The sequence below is a fragment of the Pithys albifrons genome, chromosome 10 (genome assembly GCF_047495875.1).
Source record: "Pithys albifrons albifrons isolate INPA30051 chromosome 10, PitAlb_v1, whole genome shotgun sequence".
NCBI classification, from domain to species: domain Eukaryota; kingdom Metazoa; phylum Chordata; class Aves; order Passeriformes; family Thamnophilidae; genus Pithys; species Pithys albifrons.
Window position 1 is genome coordinate 21,639,786 of NC_092467.1, and position 22,197 is coordinate 21,661,982.

A 22,197-nucleotide genomic window follows, 5' to 3' on the forward strand; every position below is an offset into this window, starting at 1 on the left:
TTTTTTTCCTAAGTTTTAGGATTAGTCTGAACTTGATATTTTCAAAGAATAGCTCTTTGTATGCTGATTCCCTCCTCATTATCAACCCTCAAGCTTGGAAAGCCATCTGGAAGGAAGGAAGGAAGGAATATAGCTGTGACAAATCTGTGTGTAAGGCATTTGTAACCCTGAGTGCATTAGTTGTGGCCAGGAACAAGCTGCTGTGCAAGTGGGTTTCACAGACGCTGTGTGAGAACTGCAGATTCTGATAGAGGATGAGCTATGGGAGCAAATGCTTGTTTCCCACATTTCAGTCTTGTCTCTGCAGCACTCTTCATAGTTCAGATTTTTTAAAAGTTCCCCTTGCCTTCAAGTTCCATTTTACTGGTTTTCTCTCTTCTATACCATACCATTGTGAATTTTTCATCTAGTTTTGATTTTTCATTTGTACTTTGTTTTCTCCTCTTTGTGCCACACTCCTCTTGCACTTTGCAGTTGTGCTGTCTCTGATTCTTTTCAGGGGACTAGTTTTTGTCTTCTTGCTCAGCTTTAGTTATAGATGTCTGTTCCCTTCCCTGAACATTTTGTCCCCCTTCCTTCCCAGCCACCTGGCTTTTAGTTCTAGCCCACCCATGCAGGATGTTTATTAAAGTTCCTGAGTTGGAAAGTGCACCAGTCAGACCTCTTGTACCCTGATCTGCAGCCTCCCAACAAGCTCCACTGGTCTGGTCTTACTGCTTTCTTCTGACATTTCATATAGTTGGACTCATGCTATGGAAACATCATGTTCGTGTCTGTCACAGCAGTTCTTAGAGCCGCCTGAGGATAAGCAGTGTCTGCAGGCAGGGCTGGTCTGCTTTTGATGAGCAGGATAATGTCAAGATGGAGCATTTGAGGAGTGAGAAGCAAAGCAGGAGAAACATCGATCAGGGCTCTGGAGAGCCAGAGGGACTTCCTTATCCATGAATGCATTGTGGTCCGTGGTGCAAAGAATTCAGCTGTGTGGGCTGGCACGAGTAGACGGACACACCTGTCTGTCCATGGGGAATGTTGGTGTGTGCTGCAGGTGACATGAGGGGCCACAGTTGCTCTTTTTTGAGTGCTCTTCCATCTGCTTCACAGTGTGATAACTGCGGAATTGAACCTATCCAGGGTGTTCGGTGGCACTGCCAAGACTGCCCTCAAGAAATGTCCTTGGATTTCTGTGATTCGTGTTCTGACTGGTGAGCAGCATGTGCTTCTACTTGTTATTTGTCATTAGATCAGATCTCTACTGCCTAATTGCTGTGTGTGATGGAAATCTTTGCTCCAGCATAGGACACAATCCTGTGTTGAATAAAGTGAAAGATAGTTTAGCATGGATTTTGGGAGATATATTTTGTAAACAAGTTCTTGATGTATAAATTTTTTTTTAATACAGTGGACAGATAGGTTTGGCACTGTTAAATAGAAAGGGGGAATTATACTCTATCCAGTTTGGTATGAGTCTGTTCATATGATCACTGTTTCTGAAAGTTAAGGAAAATATATGACTTTTAAACTATCTTTTTCTTTTCCTTGCAGTCTGCATGAAACAGAGATTCATAAGGAAGATCACCAGTTAGAACCTATTTACAGAGCAGAGACATTTTTAGACAGAGACTACTGCATGTCCCAGGGCACCAGTTACAATTATCTTGACCCAAACTACTTTCCAGCAAATAGATGACATGGGAAGCAGATCTACTATCTTGGGTTTACTATCCTCTTTGAAAAATAACAATGGCACCATTGTTAATTCTGTGCACATTTTGGAAAGACTCTGCTTTCCCTGAAATGTCACTCACAGCATGACAGCTTCCTGGGTGTACTTGTCAAACTACAGCTTTGAGCTGTCATGGTTCTAGATCACTGAACAGCAGCTGAACATTCCTAGTGTGCAGAAGGTTTCACTGGGAGACTTTTCTCACCACATTAGTCACTTTTAGGTGGTGAATCTAAACAAAAGAAAAACATTCAAAAGGGTGAGCCAGAATTGAGAGCACACGTAAAAGACAGAGTAAATTCCAAAGGTTTTGAAGAACTTGGTTATAATGAGATCCAGAGGAGATGAAGTATTTATACAAAAACAGTTTAGTAGCTTGCAGTTTTGTTGTGAAATAGTTTTCAGCACAGTAACTGACTTCTTTAGGCAAGGTTTTAACCCATGACAGTGTTTGCTTCTAGGCTGTACTCTTAAAAATACTCACTGTCTCGGCGATGGTTGGTTACAGGCCTTTATTAAATCGGAGCTGCTTAATCATGTTGACTTTCAATTTTTTAAATTTTTTTTTAAAAACCACGATGAACTCTATTTACCAACAGTGAAGCACTACAGGGGGCAACTGTGGCATTGCTTCCTTAACCAGCTCATGGTGTGTGAATGTTATAAAATTGTCACTCAGATATATTTTTTAAATGTAATGTTATATAAGATGATCATGTGATGTGTACAAAATATGGTGAAAAGTGCCAGTGCTAGTAACTGTGTAAAGTCAATAATACTCAACATTAACTCCTTTAAAATAAAATACACAGCCTTCTGCCTCTGTATTTGGAGTTGTTAGTGCAACTCATCAAAGAAAACTGCCTAATATAAATCATATATATGGTAATAATTTTTCCTCTTTTGTAGTCTGCACAAGATCCATGAAAGATTGTATTTTTATTACTATTTAAACAGTGATTAAATTTAGCCTGAGCAGTGAGCAAGGGTTCACATGCATTCTTTTATACTGCTGGATTTTGTTGTGCATCATTTAAAACATTTTGTATGTTTCTTCTTATCTGTGTATACAGTATGTTCTTAAATAATGTTCAATTGTCAGGAGAACTGTGAGAAATAAACTATGTGGATACAGTCTGTTTATATATAGAATGCTTGCTGTGACTTCCTTTCTGTGTAGTTCTGACTTTTTAATCAAGATGGAAAACATTCAAAGGACATTTTCCTACGTCATACAATACTCACTATGCAGCCTGCGAGATGCCCAGCGCCTTCCTCTGCTGTTCCTGGTACTGGGGACTGGTGGTGCTCTGCGCCTGCTTTGGCTTTGGCAGGATTAGCATTTCAGTTCTCATGTCTCATAGACTTCTTTGTCAGACCACAGAAAATTTCAGATTTTAGTAGCCTTGGTACACTGTATACCATTGTCTGAGAAGCTTTGTAATTATTGTGACATATTTTACTTAATATATTTTTTATTGAAATGTATAGCTTGTGATTCAGAAACACTTGATTATTTTATAACTGTAATAGACTTCCAGTTGCTTTGAAACTAGAATACTCAGAGCAATTAGATAGAAAACAAACTAATTTGACTTACAAAGGTGGCAATAAGAAGGGTAATTGGCTGGCTGCACCTAGTAACTTTCATTATAAATTGATCAGTATGAAGTTTTGCAATAACTTTAGGTGTGGCTATTTTCTGTTTCAGAAAGAAAAATAATGTTAGTAATTTAATCTCTTTAGAAGGTAATACAGTACAGTTACTAAAACACTGAGCAAGTAGCATATCTGAATATAATCTCACATACCTAATAGACCCTAAAAAAATAAAAAACTCACATGGTGTATTTAATTGGAAAAGATACTGCTCTGAGAGGCTCTCTAATACCATAAAAATATTTTTTTCACATCATTCATGCTCTTTATAGGAAACTATGGTTGGTGAAGGTATATTATCAGGGAGAGAATCTGTGGTAATACTAATTTTCTGTTGATATCCTGGAAAACTTACTGGAGTAAAATAATGAAAGTACATTACAGAAAATAGTCATGAAATTAGGATAGCCTGGAAAGAACAAAAAATCATGGTGTCATTGGAATGAGATTGGAAGCAGAAGGATAGCTTCAAGTCTGAATCACCCAAGAAAGAAGTGTTTTGGATAAGTCCTCTTTTATTGAATATGTATAAATATTACTATTTCCCTGTGCATGCATATACAGCTATTTCTCTTGCATACTTTATGAACATATGAAGATAGGTATCTAATGCACATACACCAAATCAAGCATGGTTTTTTTTTTTAGTTTTTTCACAGAAAAGACAAGCAGCAGAAAGAAAAATTAAAGTGAAACTGTATGTTAAATAATTTTAAAAATTAGATTAAAGGAAAAAACCAACCAACAAAATAGCAGTTGATCGTTGCCTTTGTTTCCATTCTGCACAAATATATAAGACTCCACACTTTATAATGTCTATTGTAATTAGAAACCCAGAAAACCTCCCCAGATGAATTTGCAATTTCATGGTAACTCCAGTGTATTTTACTTTTAAAAAACCAAACTACAGCAGCAGCTGCTGATGTGTCAGGTCTAGTTTAGCCAAACCTGCCTTCTCCAGCTGATGTACTGCAGACGTCGCTGCTCGCTTAATGCCAATGGGCTGGAGAAGCACTTCATAGAACATCAGAGGTAAAATGTAGGCTATAGAAGGACCCAGGAAAGAAGGAACGTCCAGGATATGAAGGATAAGAACATATGTAAAACAGACCCTTAAAAATAACTGAATTAGCATTTACAGGGCAAATGCTAAGGAAGAAAACGAAACGGAAGAATCTGCCCTGACTGGAAAAAGGACACTCTGTAAGCATGCTGATTTGAACTATATTTTCAAGTCATGTACTGTGCTTTGAAAAGGATTAAAACCACATATACTGTAACAGAAATCATTACTCCTCATCTTTGTACGTTTTATTTGTATTATGTCTTCATTACAAGAAAGGTAACTTTCAAAATGCAAATCTGCTGCAGAAAGTACACCTTTGACAGTACAAGCAATCATGCAACCCACTTTCACTGTAAATTCATCCAGAAGTTCCAGTAAGAGGATGCAATTACTTTACAGGAATGTCAAACAAGCTTTTATTTAGCTGTCAGTATACCAAAGAAACTCCACAATATTTTGGTTAACACAACAGAAATACAATATGACTTTTACAGACTTTTTTGTAGTTATTACAGATAAATGACTTACTAAAGATGCAAGCAGCATGAATCAAATAATCCCTGACATTTTCCTTTTCTGTTGGTTTCCCACCCCACCAGACCACCCACCCCTCCCAAATTTTGGCAATGCCAATACAAGACAAGAGATGATGTAAATTTTGCATTTGAAATACTTCCCAAGTATCAATTAAAGATGACATGATACATTCTGGCTCACAGTCCACTCTACATGTAGACTTTAAAAGCTATAGTTCAACTGCTGTTAATATGGATCATTACTGGGTCACACATTTAACTATACAATACAATCATTATTCTCACCTCAGTTCACAAATGGGAAGTCAGTTTCAACATCCTACAGTTCCCAGCAGAAGACAAGACTGTCTCAAAGATGGTGTTTGCTCCACAAAAATGGATTGACAGACTTCCACAATATTAACTGTATCTTCAAGCAATTTTTCTCCTTTTTGTAGCAGTGTTCTGGGCATGTGTGAAAAGCTTAACTTGTAGCTTAAGTAATGCCAGCTGTCTTACAGCTGCACGTGGTACAGAGAACAGGCTTCATTCACTAAAGCCCAAGAACAAGCTGTGACACCACAAAATTTGGAAGTGTTAATGTAAACGACAGGAAAATTCAATGCAGTGACCTTAATGTCAGTTTGCTGAACAGTGCAAGAGGTGGTTGGAGAATTCACTGCTGGCCAGGTACTGTCTGATTTCCCATCAAATGTATGTGATTGTGAAATACAAACCAGAGCTGCCGCTGTCCTTCCTGCTTTGAACCCACGAAGAGCAAACAACCAAGAAAACAAACACAGTTCTTAGAGTGGGGTTAGCAAATGGACCACTTTCTACTGAGTGTACTGTCAGAGAAAAACGATTTCATCTAGAATAACATACCACATGCACAAATGCCAGGTACCTCTCAAGAAAGCAGTATTGCTTTGACCAGCACTGTAGTTGTGGCTTTCAGTGCATGTGAGGGGTGGCTGTGCACACACCATTACACACCATTACTGTGTTTCTGCTGAAAAGGAAAATGCTGCCTCTTCCTTTTTCAGAAAAGAGTCAATTGTTTTGCAGATTTCCAGAAAAACATCCTCCTGCGTTCCTTCTGCATCAACCTGTGAAGCAGGAAAAAACCAGTTTTTTAATGTTAAGAATTAGAATCTAATTGGCACAAACAATTGGTCCAATATAAAGTGAAAATTCCTCTGTTTCATGTTAGAAGCTTTCTAATGTAGATGAGCAGCTTCCATAAACCAGTCACTTTGTTTACACTGATTTATGTAAGAAGGTTCTGCAGGTTCCATCATCTGTAGCAAAGTATATTAATCAAATGAAGGAGCTTAAGCTCCTTGTCCTAAGTACTCATGTTTTAAAATAAAATTACACCTTTGATAAACAGAACAGTTTCCAAAGTTTCTTTGCCCATCTCCAACCTGTCGAGGCCCTTCTGAAGGGCTGCACAGCCCTCTGAGGTATCAGCCCCGAAATGTAGCAAATTTGTGTCTGTCTGTGCATTTGAAAACTTGGTGAGCTGGTTCTGGTTTTATGACATCCTTTGGGCAACACATCTTTTATAGGGGCACCTCTTTGGTGGTACAGGAACTCCCTTTCATTGAGGAAATTCTTTTAACACCTCAAAGATCCAGTTTTTTGCTCATGTTATTTTTCATGACTGTACTTCATAAAAAAAGGCCAATGTACCTTCCTATTTTGAGGAATAGAGAGCTGCATTTCAGCAAAGAAGAATTATATTTGCAGCCAGTGATACTTCTGTGTGTTCCCTGGAAAATGTGAGGTATCACTGAGCTGTTCTGAGCAATGAGTTTCGTGCCTGTCCCATGCAGTGAGTGTCACGCAGGTCATTACTTGAGGAAGGAGAGCTTTTGCCCCCACAGTAGTGACAGAAGCAGCTTTCACACTGTGTACACCACACAGATATATCTGCTGATTATTCCTTTCCTCAAATGACTGCTGAGAGTTTGGTCTCTCCCCAAAAGCAAGCTTCCTTTCTGCTTCTCCATATTTAGTCTTCCATGCTTGCATGCGGTGGAGTTTGCACAAGAGTAAAAGGACCCATGACAACTTTGCTGGAGGCCCTTTTTCTAAGCTGTGTGCTGCATTTTCATCTCAAAGTTGCTGGCCAGGATGCCAGACAATTGTGTTTGAAGGGGACATCCCTGACCCTCAAACTTTCTGCCACTTCTTTGTTCTGTGGGAGAATTAAAGCAGTCTCATATTCAAAAATGGTGGTTTTTAAATAGGCCAGAAAAATCCCACTCAGATACAGTTTTGGCTTGCAGCCAGCTCCTGTGCAGCCTGCCTGCACTCCGTGTACATATAAGTCCCTTGATGCTGAGTCCTGTGTGGGAGTCAGCAGCTGCTCCTTTCAGAGATCCAGCAAGGGGCTGCATTCACACTCAGAGCTTGGTTTTGCTCTTGGTGGCATCCGCAGATGCTGCAAAGTTTGGTCCCTGTTGCATCCTGCCGGAAGTGCTGGCACATCTCACTGCTCTGCTCCACACACAGCAGTTCCAGCACTGAACAACCAGCCTGGCCAGCCTTTCAGGAGCTATGCCTGCCCGGGTGCAGCCCCCTCGGACTCGCTGCAAGGATCTCACAGTCTGAGCTGAACTCCCCTCCCCTGCCGGCAGCTTCCAGAGGCGCAGTTCTCTTGCCTCCTCTGCTCTCTGTCACGGTGGTGTTTGCTGAAGCTGCTGCTTTGTGCAGTGTTGAAGCAAACACATGCTGGAATAGTTCATGGAACAGCAGCTCATGCCTTAGAAGGGTCAGTTCTCCAACAAGGGCTCCATGTATTTGAGCAGCTTTCTATGCCATGAAGACAAAGGGTTTAGAAGGGGGTACTTACTAGTAGCAAAGAGAAAAGGAGAATAGTGAACTATTCTGGACCAAGTGCCTACCTTCTCCAGCTACAATAAACCCAGCAACTCCCACCTCAGCTGCTATAAAACAGCTTGTTTTCCCTGTTTCATCTGCCGAGACACCTATTTTCATATGGTTATCTCACAGGATACTTCACACACAGGGAAGGCCACAAACATGTCAAAGTTCTCTTGTCTGATTATGTATTTTTATTATCTCTTTACTCCATAAATACATCTGCACTGTATAATTAATCTTATCAGCACTGTTGATTGCCACTGGCTTTTTGGTGGCCTCTTCAGAACTGGGACTGATACTCAGGTCTAGATCTAGGGAGTTGTGATGAAGAACTAGCTTTGTACACATGGAAATTGCCACCCTTTATGCCAGGCTGGAACAGTGACTTCCTAACAGCAACAGTACAATACGGACGAGCGTGGCTAATGACAGGCCCAGTGCTTCCCATGTTGGCCTCCTGAATAACAAAGGCCCAATTCATAAAACTAACCTAATGTTGTGGCAAAAAACAACTTAATGTGACAATAATTCACACTGAGTACTACAGTAATTCAGTGACACTCTCAGCGGCTCCAGACAGAAAACTGTATTTTTCTTTCTCAGAATATAACAAACCTCATAAATTTGGCCTGTTTTCAAGGTTAAGGCTGGCTTCTCGTAAAAACAAGATCCATATAGTTTTCCATAGTGCTTCCAGTTTTGAAAGGCAACTATGGCTTTAGGTAACTTCAAATACAGAGAAATTTAATGAGCTCATATGAAAAATGACTGCAGTAACCATCCCCACAATGTTGCTCCTTTTGTCATTAAAATCGGCCAATTAAGTTTTCTGTCAACAAATCTCCAGTTATTGTTGGTTTTGGAATTGAGAGCCCTAAACAGAACCTGACTGTTTGCAGAGAGGATGGCAGCGGACAGACTGAGACTGGAATAAACTCACTAGTTAGAAGCTTCTTAGTGAAGGTCAGTCAAGTTCAGCTGTGTTGTCACTAACATTCACATCTTTGTCATTAAAAAGAGTGTTCAAAAACCTCCCTGAGACTCTGCAGTACCTGGTTCTCAGAGCAATGGATCAAGCTGTCTGGAAATCCAATGAAAACATGCTGCCCTGAGACCTATTCACATTAGGCATGAATTTTCCGCTGTTTTATCTATAATCCCCTGCTAATGTTCCTGATGTATGTTTCTGGACTGGTGTCTCATCTAATGGGCCACAAGCCACCAAGGAGGTAACGCAGAAACACTTGTTCCTTTGTTCCCCACAAACTTATTTTATCTACTTGGGTTAATGGGTCTCTGGCAGCCTTTCGAAAGATGGAAATAAATCACATACCTGCTCTCACTATTACCATTGATTACCCCTTCTCTAAAAGGAAGTAGGCATTTGCCCCTCTCCAGACACACTTAAAATGGGATCAGCGTGAGAAGGCTCACAAGTGGAAGACACTGAGAGGATCGATGATCTTTCATAATGGTTATGGAAAATGTGACTTCAACTGATTAATTTAGAAAGAAGCGGTAGAACAACATTGTGAAAAAATCATTCAAAAAAAAGAAAAAAACAGAAAAATGCACTTTTGTTGAACTTTGTAGGCAAAACTTTCATAGTGCATGATCTGAAATGATGGAAGTTTTTGGACACCCTTAGTCCTCTGCTCTGGACTGCTTTAGCTTATTTGTTACACTCATGCCCCTTTTCCTCAGATGACTTTGAATAGGGAACTTGTACTTAAGACACCTACCAGGTGTCTTATGTCAGCTAGGTAGGATCAGTGTTGTCTTCCTTAACTACCAATGCATTGCTCTTCTCTATTACTTATTACCCTCCTACAGACTGTCACTCGGAAAAAGCTTTAAAAGATGAGTCAGATATTAAAAACAATCATTTTTTCCTCCCTTTCTTCCCAGTTGACAGAAGGCCATATATTCAAAGGGATTTACATTTATCCTTGTCAAAACACAAGTAGGTGTCTACTAAATTTTCAGATGCACATTTCTGTCCAGCTGCCTTGGAAATCACTCAGAAATAAATTTTAAAACCTGCTTATTACAGCTACCATGGTGCATTTTGTTTAATTTCATTTCATTAATCCAAAACATATGATTCCCACAGAATCAGGCAGCTTGCAACTGGTGTTTTTGTGAGTAGTGCTTTCAGCACTTGCAGTTCCAGTACAAGGTCTTTATTGAGAAGCAGCCACTTGCTGTCCTTAGCAATAGGTGAGTGTTCTCTAACTGACTATGAAAGAAATTATGGAATATTAAACTAAATCCCCAAAATATGATTTTAAAAAAGGTTAATTCAAAAGTTTCTAACTTATTATTCACAACTACCTCACCTTCCAGAACACAATTTAGAAACTTAATGCCTTAGCAGAAAAGTGAGCAGAGGACACTTAATTCTTCAGTTAGTTCATCTTCCCTTTCAAATACATTCCTGTGAGTTACATCACAAGTCTTCATCTCAGCAGGGTGGCTGGAAGGATCACTGTTATTTATTCCTGTCAGGTTCACAGATGTTTCATCTGCACCCAGAGTCTCCACCGTCTGTGCATGCCTCCTGCCTCCACTGCTGAGCAGAAACACTGACAGGTAATCTTGGCCAAAGGGAAATTTCAGACAGAGCCTGATCAGATGACAAAAGTCAGTTTCATGAGGTCCCTGTTCTCATTCAGAGGTCAGCAGAATGGAAAAGTTAATAAATGCACCTATGCAAGTAACTCCAGGTTTAGAGAAGGTCATAACATTCTCAAGGATTAAAGTGGGAATGCTGTTACAGCCATATATCTTTGTCTTTTCTGTGCAAATAAAGCAAGGAGAGAATTCCTAATGAGCGCAGAAGAAGCCAGGTCAGACTTGAGCTTGTCTGTCTCCACTGTGTTTATCAGGCTCCATCCAACCATGACTTAACTCCTGTTCCAATGCACAGGGAAGAAAGCTCGCTTGGCACTGTACTCTCAAGCACACTTTGATGAGGTGTGACAGATCAGTTCCTCCTCTGCTGAGTGTTCAGCCAACATCTAATTTCCACACCAGACCTTTGCTGGCCTTATGCCCAGGACTGAATTTCACATTTACATATTTAATCAGCCTGTTTCAGGACTGAAAACCTTTTGACTGGATAGGACAAGTTAAATACATACCACTGTTGTCATGTGCTGTTCCCAGTCTGTGGAAAACTTTGTCCAGCCCTAAATATACCTAAAGTGAAGAAATCAAATGACACTAATATGCCAACCCTATTTTCTTCTTAAACAAGTCTATTTCTGATTTTCTTTTCTGTGCCAAAGCAGGAGCTGGGTGCTACAGCAAAGAAGCCCTGCAGGACATGATCACTTACACAATTAAGCACTATTTCACCTCAGATTTAGTGGTACTTAGTCACACACTGCAGTAAGCTGGCTAGAAAAGGTTAATGCTGAATATTCATGGAAGTTAGTGGGATTCAGTTTAACACTCCTCTTAAAATCCACGTCCACTCCTTTGATGCTACAGAAAGTGCATTGCTGCAATCTCAAGGGACATAAAGCTCACGTGGGCCTTTCACTGAAGAGCTGCTTCTGTTGAAAAACCAAACCTGGGCAGGACTAACTTTACAGAAGGCAGCAACCAAAGATTCTTTTGGTTCCTTCTTCTCTTCCTCTCTTAACAGCTTCCCTTCAGATGCTTTGGCCATTGCTTATCCTGGGATCACAGCCTGATCTGGATCTCCAAATGTCAACTTCAGGAAGGCATCACTTCCCTGAAGCTACTGGATCCCACTAGCTTTGCCTAAGAAAGTGCACAAGACTGATCTGTAGTTACATGAAGATCCATGGATTATTTTAAAAAAATCCATGAGTGTAGATGAGAATTTATTTTCAGGGGTCTTCAAATCAACACTTGTAAATTAACTTCAGTGGCTTTGCCTGAGATGGATTAGAAAGCAAATGCATAGTTCTTTCAGTAAGAATTACAGAGGCAGCAGCACCTCCATGGGAGCATTAACATCTTCAGCCATCACTGGTCAATGCTGGAGAGTGATAAAACCCACTTATTACTGAACAGATTCTGAAAGCTGAAAACATGTTATAATTCAAATGAACATGAAAAATATTAAACATGTTAGACTAGGTAAAATCTCAACCTTCTGTGTATGTATATAATATTACAAATAACAAAAAACAAGAATGATTTTAGCCTTGCCCAAAAAAAAAAGTTGGCATAAGTTATATTTGATCTATTTGATCAGGAGTTATTATTGTCAGTTTTTTCGCTTTCCACCTGAATTTCCTCTCATTGTTCAGAGAACATCGGAATGTCTGCTCATGTCAATGCTTGGCCATCTGTAAAATCTGTTACTATAAATAAGAAACTAACCCTGTGTCCTGGGAATTGCAAACTTCTCCTTGACTCTCTCCTTTCTTCAACACATGCAGCTTTAACATATCCACCGCTAAGACAGTTTTAAAACTGTAAATCCAAGTGCCTGCCTTCTCCTAATTTCCCCACATAGTTAACAGTTGCACACTTTGTATTATCTATTTCTCTTTGTTTCAAAACAGCCACTGAGCAAATCTTAACTGTTTTAATTTGTCTTTATTTTTGAAATTGTTTAGCCAAATAATGAACAGGTTTGTAGGATGTGCATTTACAGGATAATAATACAGGTTGGAAAGAACCTCAGTGGGTCATCTGGTCCAGCCTGCTGCTCAAAGCAGGACTGGGCACTGGAAGGATGCCACTCTGCCAGGTACAGTTTGAATTGACAAAGCAGACTGTACAATTAAACTCTTCGAGTTAACTTATCCAGGAAAATTGCCTAGAAAATTTTCCTAAGCAAGCATTCCTTCCAGAAAGTTTTGTTGTTTTGGTTTTGGTTTCTTTTCTTTTTCTTCTTCATTACAGCTTTGTCCACTGCAGAACTGATAGGGAACATCTGGATAGGGAACATCAGAACTGTACTGAAGTCAATTGCCCTGTGCAAAAAAGTGCTTAGACCTACTTTTCCACTTTCACTGTAGGTGCACAGTAAACTTTAAAATAGATTCCCACAACTGTTCAACAGCTCTTGGTTAAAAAAATCACTCCTCTCACCCATGAAAAATATCACATTAACAGACTTCTTGTACAAAAACTACACTTGCCTCTGGTCCTCACTGCACAGGCAGCAGGGCTGAATGAAGCTTGTACCCACAGCTGGCTGGGCATGACAAGGACAGCCTTGGGAGCATTAATTGTAAAAGTCTACCTCTGCTGAGTATTTTGGCAGTGTTCTGGAAATGCCAATAAATGACTGGCACTTACTTGTTTGTATCATAAGGGTTGGGGTGGGGTATCTCCCCACTGCAATTAATAGTGGAACCACATCTTTGAGAGCAGATGTGTATTTTACTGGTCTAGTAAAAAGTGGATGAGGCAGACATTTCAATGTCTATGTTCAAGAAAAATAGGACACGTTTTTCAACCTTAAAAGGACATTTTCCATTATAATGTTTATAAAGCTGATTTTGCAGAGTTTCATACCCTGTGGTTCCACCCAGAAGATGGATGTATGTCAAACACACCTACACTCATCAGAAGCAAGTTCAGGCAATGCACAGACACTGTAAGAAAAGCAGTGTAGGCACTGCTCAAGTAAAGCATGGCTATTTGCTAACATGCAAATATACAATGTCAGTTCTCCCAAAAACTAATGATAAGAGTAGAAATCACACATCCCATTCTGACTCACAGACTGGGCACATCCCTTACGGAGCTAACGAGCTATCAGCTTTCAAGAAAAGACTGCATGTTTTGCATGCATGGAACTTGCAGCAGAACTATTAAGGAAAGTCTGGGCCATGTCAAATAAGGCAGACCATGAATGCAAAATCTGTGTGAAAGTATTCAGTGTAGTTTCATTCTCTTTGGGGCTGTCATTTTCCTGATGCTTCAAAAAGACAAACACCATGGTAGACAGAGCTCACTGGAATGGGATACTGAGACAGAGAGCTCTGTTTTCCTTTGCAATGTGCTGGGTTGGTGTGTTGTGGATTGTACTGAATTCTTAACTAGGCACATCCCCGCAATGCTGGCAAGAGAGCTCCTGAGAGAAAAAACAAATAAACCAGATTATCATTCATAAGCTTAAAGATGGAAAGTAAGTGGGAATTTTTAATCTGCCACTCTACACTTTGCCTTCCGTGCACTTATTTTGGGGTCAGCAAAGGACACAAATCAGGACTCTTCCTTTGTTTTTCTCAGCACTATGTCATTGACTCTGCTCTCAGGTCAGGATATAGGTGCATAAATTAGCTGCATCTTTCTCTTTTGGGAACTTTGCAGAGGAGAAAGGTTTGGGCTACCCGATTTGCATGCTTGCTACAGCCTCTTGGAAAAAAAGATGCCATAATATTTCCAGAAATTATTATTGGATTCTTTCCTTTTAAGGACAAGACAGAGCGGCAGGACTAGATCTTTCTGTAGCTGAACATAAAGGGCAGTTTGCCATGACAGAGCAGAGAAATAAAGAAAAAAAGTCCAAATATCCCATGTAACTGAGTCTACAGATGTGCCAGCATATACATCAGCTAAGGGCACTGATGCAGTTTTTCTTGCTTCACTGTAAAGTATTGATTAGCGAATAAAAAGAATGTTTTAAGTATCACATCCTGAGCAGGTGTAAACTGAGGTAATTAACTGAAATTAATAAAACTATGTTATTTATTCCAGCAAAAAAGTCTTTCTTGTATGCAGGTCTGTTTTATTTCAGGATATACACTGTCAGATTTGTAAATTTAACTAAAGGGGTTTGGACTAACATGATCCTTCATCCTAATTCTGAAAGCCCTTAAAGAGAAGTAAATCCTAATACTTAATGAAAAGCTTTCTAGAATCAATATTTAATAAGGGACTCTATACAGATGAGGTAGTGATTCAGGGTATGTTCTCAGATTAAGGATAAATCTGTGGTTTTAGTCTTTCAAACTCTGTGGAACCCAGAAGTTTGTAGAAGCTGCAAACAAACTGGGGAAGACTAAAATGAGAACTAACTGGAAGTGCGGAAACAGTTCATAAATGGTGTTGTGACAGTATTTTCCAAATATTACTTATATAATGGAAGCAAAAAGCAATAATTTAATTAAAAAGGTCAAGCAATTTACCTTGCATAACTGTGTCTTGCTTTCATAGTATGCAATCAGAGGTTTTGATGCTTGGTAGTAGCTTTCAATTCCTTCCTTGATGGTCTCAGCACTATCAGCGTTTTGACTGCTCTGATTCCTCATCAGAAGGCGACTGTTCATGGTTTCTGCAGAGCAGTCCAGGCACAACACGAGTTTTGGTTCCCCAATCTAGAGACAAAGACAAAAGTTAAGTATTCAAACCACTGGTCTGGTGAAATTGATTCTGTCTGGATAATACTGAGTCATCAAGAAATTTTTTAGTAAATAGTATTTGTCTTTGCAGAAATTATGCTTATTAACAGACACCTCTCATAGTAGCAGCACTTAGAAAGCCCAGTATTCAGGATCAAGGCTGTGCTTGACTGGGCTCTATGCAGAGAGATAAAGAGAGATGATCTGTCAAATTCTGGCTACTTGGACTGAAGTCATCGGTTCATTACTTACAACTGTTCAATAAAAGCTTGATGCAAACCCTACAGGACTTATGGAATACTTGACATAATTATGTTTCTAGCCTTTGTTTTGTTCAATATGTGAAAAGGGAGTGATAAAATATAGCTTAAAATTTCAAGACCTGGTAGAAGGAAACGTCCAATTTAAAGTATTCCCACTTGAAATGGAAATGAGTAAAAACAGACAGGCTCAGAAACACCATCAAATGTTCACCAGAATACATCCTGTGAATTACTTGTCACACAGTGGTTTATGTCATTATTTGCAGTGTACCTACATTATCACTATCCATGGAATAAAGGAAGGATGTGATATATTTATCTGAATTTTCAAACTGTCAAGTGATTCCCAGATTCCATGAGAAGCCCACCATTTACTGCTGTTTGGCTAGTGCCAAACTAGTTGTGAGGGAGAGTCTGTCCTTTTCTATAAAGGAAATAAATACAGATTTATTTATATTTATTCTTAGGCCTGGCAAAGACAGTAAGTAACTGTCTCTCTCTACATTTGATCATATATATCACAGTACTTTATGGGTAAAAAAGAACTGGCAAAAAAGAGCAAAATGTTCTTTATAATATTTTAGGAGAGAGCCAAAAGTTCTAAACAAATCCTCATTGTTCTTTCCTTGAAACACTGAAAAATATGTGTCTCATTTAGCATAATCTTGCAATACACTCTGTCATGCACCCTGCTCAGGCACAGTACTCTCTGACACAAGGTTTTGTCTGAGCAACAACTGCTGGGCTGAGTCCAAAGGGATTAACTCCACTCTATCAAGTAAAATATAGGTGTTACAGGATCAGTGAAAAATAATCTGATAAGTTTTCCATGCAGTTATGTAAGAAAGACACTCTCAGTCTTCTCATTCCTTCACTCTCTGGCAGCGATTTGGAGAGCACCTTTCAGGAGAAAGTGAGGAGCCTTGAAAAAAGATGACCATTCTTCACACTAGTGACCATTACAAAATTGTATTTTCACCACAGTTACAGCAAAGAAAGTCTAAATGACTGATACATAGAAACTGCCATTGTTGCCTGTGTTGACAACCCTTAAAGGAAGAAATATTCTAAAGGTAATATTTCATGTCAGGCCTTCTGCATTTGACTGAGGATGTCTGGATTGTGTTGACCTTTCTACAACCTTAATGACTTTCTAAGAGAAGCTGAAGCCAAGGGATTATGTTGGACACTTCAATGACAGACTTATATCTACCCATTTTTTTCACATAGCCCAGAAAATGTTAATGCTATTAACAGTAGCAGCAATGGGTTTGGGGATTAAAAAAGCCAACAAGGTAGTTTTATTAGTGCAAGAGACACAAAGTTAAAAAATATGTGGGCTTCATTCATGATTTAATGGATGTCCTTTTTGCATAACTGGACTAGGATAATGAGAAGATACTTCCTCCCAGTTTCATGTGTGGAATTCCATGGTCTGTTCTAAATTACAGTACACTAAATAGGGAGTGATTCCTTTCATCAGTTACAGTCATATCATCACCTTACAATAAGGACATGCAGAAGAATTCTGACTGATAGGATCAGATAACTGTATTCTGTTTGATAGACAGGGTCTGATATGCTTCTGAAAAATCTGTATGGCTTTCTTAAAATTTTCAATATTGCTATTATCTGGAATTCAAAACATTACAGAAATGTCATTATTCCAAGTTAAAAACCACACAAAGTGAAATTAATGCCCTGATCAGATACTACAGCAATTTTTACTACTGTTTTGTTTGGGGGTTTTGGTGTTTTGGTTTTTGTTTCTTTTTGTTTGTGTGGTTGGGTTTTTTGGGTTTGGTTTGGTTTTGGTTAGTTTGGGGTGTTTTTTTAATTTTTATTTTCCCAACACAATTTAGCTTAAATAACACATGCTGTTGGGACACCTGCAGGAAGCCAAATAAGTCTAATGTATGAAGTCTTGACTCTGTCTTACAGGGTACTTTCCACCTGGAGATACGGAACTCATAATTTAATAATGTTTTCCACTTGTCACCTAGCAAAAAGACCAAGGAGGGAACAGAGATATGTGCTTCTCTAGAATTATGCCTGAGTGAAAGTACAGTTTATCACAGAAAGGAACTGGGCAAACTGGCTGGAGAATAAGCTGTTTCTACATAACTCATTTGGTTTATGAGTCAAAGCTATCAAGCTTTGAAGTATAAGCACTACTCTTGATGTCTTCTAAATAGAACAGCTCTTTTTTAACAATTATAATGCTTTATACAGATCGTGTAGACATGTAGCATTATTCATCTGTACTTTGCTGCCCTTAATTAACAAAGCCTGATGCACAGCTCTTTTCATTCAATTACAATTTAGGAAGAACTTCACATTGTCCTTTACAAAGAACTAAAAAGCATTATCTCAATAATGACTCATTTAAAAAAAATTCACAGTCTTACTGAGCAGCTTACAGCCAGCCAAGTCCACCCTGGGAAAAGTGAAGTGGATTCATGGAAGAGGGGTGACTTAGCACAGTCAAAATGATCACTTGAGGTCCTTGTATTTCACTCCAAATGTCAGAGGCAGCTCGGGACTACAGGATCTTTTGCTGCTACAGTGCCTACAGAAACTGAAAGAGGCTCTGCTTTTGTAATGGATTCATCAAGTCTTACTTGCCTGGCAATGCCTCAGCCTAGGACACTCCAGCCTCTAATTCCTACTTCATAACATAGACTAGAGTTCACAGGACATGGCATGTATGCCTGCCAGAAAAGCAGCACTGCTGAAATAGTTTCTTTTTATACACAAAATGAAAGAAATGTCCAATGTATTTTTAATTACCTACAGCATTTTAGTAAAGGAACAAATAGATCAACATTTCCATTAATGCCTTCTACAGCAAATCCCATTGCCCATTATTTTGTCCAGCTTCTGATGCCCATCTCTTGCTAGGATTTGTGGTAAACAACTAAAAAAAAGCAGCTAAAGGCTCAGGAAGAAAACAGGTGATTCACTGAAGTTTTATTACCTTTCAAACTTGTTTAGAACATTTGTGGCATGTGATATGATGGAATATATATTTAACTAATTTCCCTACTTCACCACTTCTTTTTTCCTAAACCCTGGCAAATTCATTCATGGGGCTTATGTATTTTCTGCAGACTGAGAAATGTACGGCTCAGACTTCTCAGCAGGTCTTAGCACATACTGAGGAAATCGATAACTCTCTGAACTGCCACGCAGTCACTTGCAGAATGCTCTTTTTATGGCTATGCCACCTGTTAGTCATCACAAAAAGTAAATCTGTGTTTTGCAGTTTCAAGTGGCAGCAAGCTTTAGCAGAGCCGGCTTACTGGTAAGAAATATTAACTGTGAGGATACACACTTCCATGAACCTACATCAAATAGTGCTTAACGAGATTTTCATAAGAAGTATAGTGCCATCCACTAGAGTCAGAAAACTGATTCTAAAATGGTGGTTTCCACTATATGTGAATTGTTCCTGGTTTGCATTACATTTGGATAAAATCAGCTTCTACTTCTCCTTGTATTCTGGAGTCTGTGTAGGTAATGGCAAAAGTTGGAGTTGCTGTATGGATGGGGTGCCAAGGTTTCAGTGATCAGCAGCACAGCATTGCTGGACAGGCTCTTTACATGTCCCTGCTGCAATCAGCTAAAGATGGGGACCCAAGCAGCACCAGAAGTACAGCTGTATCTTAGGAGCTATAACAGCATTAAATTTATATGGTCACCTTGCTCTCAAACTCTTCTGCATCTTTCAGCTCTTGGGGATACCCATCGATCAGGAATCCTTTTGTGTCCCCTAGCTTAGAAATCACGGCTTCTTTCAGTAGCTCTAGAACAACACCCTGTATAGGAAACAAAGGGAGTTACTTGGTTAATTAAACAACAAAGATTGATACTTTTTTTTGTTACATTGACCTCAGTGCTACACCCTTGATAACAGTCCCGGTTGGCTAAAAGTCAGTCCTGTGAATGTAGGTGTTTTTCTTGCCCTGCAGGTATCAGGGCACCCTACATTTTCTGCTCTCAGGACCAACTGTGCCACACAAATATAGTGTTGCAATCCATCCAAGACTTCCCAAAGTGCCCTCTAGACACCTGGGAATATTTCATAGTTTCAAAATAAATGTTAATACCAGTGAAACTCTGGAGAAATGGTGCAGCATTTTGCAATCTGACTGCATTTTGCTATGTCACTGATATAATTACATTACATGGAAAGTGACCCCATCTGACCAAACACACTGAAGAGCAAAGCAATCAAAATCAAGCCTGAGCACAGCTTTTATTTACCCCTGAGCAGCATTTCCCAGTATCCTTTATTAACAAACACATCCTATGATCCAGTTGCACTTGCTGAAGACCCACCAAGATTTGGGGCTGTGGACCTGCCATGTAAAAGTCAAGTCCAGCTGAGAACAACACCCTCTGCCTTCACAGTCTCCATTAATCTGCAGTCCAGCTACTCTGGGATGTCAGCCAGCTCTGCAGGGAACTGCTGCAGGTACTGTGATTTAGAATAGCTGCCAGGAGGAGCAGCTCTGAATCTGAAATGTAAAGCTATAAAAAGGACATAAAGTTTCTGTTTCCTGTACTTACACTTACATTTTACAATGCATCTGTGTCACTGTATTTCATATCTAATTTATTACCTATATGGTTCTGAAATGTAAAGAAATACTGGCATTGAAAGGGGAAACAAGTGCCACAGATTTGGTGATGAGGAAAATTCTACCTCAGGTTACAGATTAATTTTACTGAAATGGGAATCATCACTTCCAATATATTATTTCCATTCTTTTAGACAATCTACCTACCACTGACTTTGTTTAACCATTAGGGCCCCAAATAAAACCGTCGCTTACGCCAGGCACAGGTTCACCACATTCCATGATGTCTTTGATCAATCTACTTCTCTCTGATAATGATGTTAGCTCTTTTTGGAGAAGGTCATCAGTGGACAGGTGAGTAAATCCGTATTTCTTGGCTAACTGTTCACATTGGCTACCTTTGCCAGAGCCAGGCCCACCTTTGTGACGGAAAAAATATCTAGATTAGAAAATAATAAGCGTCTGCCTTTTTTCAAACTATAGCAAACCAAGAAAATGGGAGGAAATGGATGAGACTGATTATTTTGCCTTTTTTTTTTTTTACACAGACACTCTCTACAGTAGAACAAGTCATATACTTCCCTTCTGATACACTACACTGCTGACTCAAAAATGTGTATTGAAGTTGAAGTCACAACAGCATGAAATCTTGTTCAGAAGAGAACCTATTCTTAGAACAGCGTTAGTATTGTATGGAAAAATATGAAACATACAGCCTGTGAGGAAGGGTGGTTGTCTCAGTATATGTTCAGTTTGACAGCTGCAATAATCAGTAGCAAAGTAATGTTCATTGCATCACCATGAGGGAAATATTTTGCCCCCACTTATGGGATGGAAATGTATAGACAGAGTGAAACCTGCCTCTGTCAGGTGGGATGCACATAAATGTGCAGTAACTGTGGTGAACACAAGGGTAAAGTGACACTGTGCTGGCATCCTTTCCCTCTGAGCTGGAAAGCTCTCTGGCACTGCCCAAAACTGAGCACCAGGTACCGCAGCTGCTCAGGCTGTCAAGGCTCAGCACTGCTGCTCCCGCAGCCTTGGTGCTGCCTTGCTCTTCTCACCTGCTCCCAGGAAATGTAGGAGCACAGCAGTAAAGGGCACTGGAAACCCTGGGCTGGAAACCCCTCTGACCCCCTGCCAGGGCCAACCAACCAACAGAGTGATAATAGGCAGTCTCAGCAACAGGCCACGCAGGTGAAGCTGCTCCAGTGATTTTTCCACAGGCTGGAGGGAAGGCACCTGCATCTGGACCCCGCCCTGCTCACAGCACCTGTGGGAGGCAGAGGGCAGGAGGTGAAGGGCAGTGACCCAGGTGAATGCTGTGGGTGTCCTCCTGGCAGGAATGGCACCTCAAGCTTCCTGCTCCCTTGGACAGGAGAGCAGCCTCTGTCTGAGTGTCCCAAAGCTCTGCCTCCCTCAGCTATCTCTGTGGGGCTGCTCTGGGCATCTCCTTGCTCTGCAGGTGCTGCCCTGTCCCAACACCTCAGCCATTCTCCCTCCTCTCTCTGGTGGCCATTGACATGAAAAGCCAAAGGTGTTTCCAACTGCCTCCTGAGGTGCTGCAGCCACCCCAGCCTGGTTGGAGACACGGACAGTCCATGGAAACTGCTGGAAGCTCCTTGCTGGATACCTCCCTGCTGTGGCTGTGATCTCCAGAGCCAGCGCTGGAGCTGAGGTGAGACCCAAGCACGGAGGGGCTGTGTTGGTGCCAGGGCCTGAGAGGGATGGGGAAAGCCAAGTGCCATTGTGACAATATTGGAATTTGTGGAGAAAATTCATTAGGTGTAGTAGCAATTTTACAGTCTTTGAAGCATCTGTTCAGGAGATCTGCTGCAGCAGAAGGTAATTATACCCTTGCAGGGAGACAAGGTGTACTCTTCTCAGTAAAGTTTTTTCAGCATTTAACCTGTGTATTTATCAGCTGCTGGGACTTGCAGGTATGACTACACAGCTCTGCTACATGTATTTAGCATACTAGAAAATACATGATTTTCCTGTTTGCTTATCTTTCCACAATCAAATATAGGAATAATATGTTCACAGTAGAGCAAATTTTCTTCCAACTTTTGCATTCAATTTAAGAAATAGTTGCTTCGAGCACATCATTTTCAGACAAGTTACAGTACTGTAGCTGAGACTAAAAATTGGGTCACAAG

At 40.0% G+C, this 22,197-nt stretch overlaps 2 protein-coding genes across 5 annotated transcripts in view; one reads left to right on the top strand and one right to left on the bottom strand.

Annotated features, from left to right (window-relative positions):
- The window catches only part of ZZZ3 (zinc finger ZZ-type containing 3), a 56,432-nt gene extending 51,689 nt beyond the window's left edge, over positions 1-4,743 (top strand). For 2 of the 3 annotated variants that reach the window (XM_071564726.1, XM_071564727.1), the window contains exons 12-13: positions 1,102-1,202; positions 1,543-4,742. In XM_071564726.1, the coding sequence (XP_071420827.1) occupies positions 1,102-1,202; positions 1,543-1,687 (246 nt within the window). In that variant the 3' untranslated portion in view covers positions 1,688-4,742. Of the gene's footprint in view, positions 1-1,101; positions 1,203-1,542 lie in introns of all 3 variants that reach the window. The other variant, XM_071564728.1, reaches the window with a different exon arrangement.
- AK5 (adenylate kinase 5) overlaps positions 3,824-22,197 on the bottom strand; it is an 83,672-nt gene continuing 65,298 nt past the window's right edge. The window contains exons 11-14 of one of the 2 annotated variants that reach the window (XM_071564729.1): positions 20,294-20,457; positions 19,157-19,273; positions 14,980-15,168; positions 3,824-6,072 (exon numbers count right to left, since the gene is read on the bottom strand). In XM_071564729.1, coding sequence (XP_071420830.1) covers positions 5,962-6,072; positions 14,980-15,168; positions 19,157-19,273; positions 20,294-20,457 — 581 coding nt within the window. In that variant the 3' untranslated portion in view covers positions 3,824-5,961. Of the gene's footprint in view, positions 6,073-10,936; positions 11,057-14,979; positions 15,169-19,156; positions 19,274-20,293; positions 20,458-22,197 lie in introns of those variants that run through there. The other variant, XM_071564730.1, reaches the window with a different exon arrangement.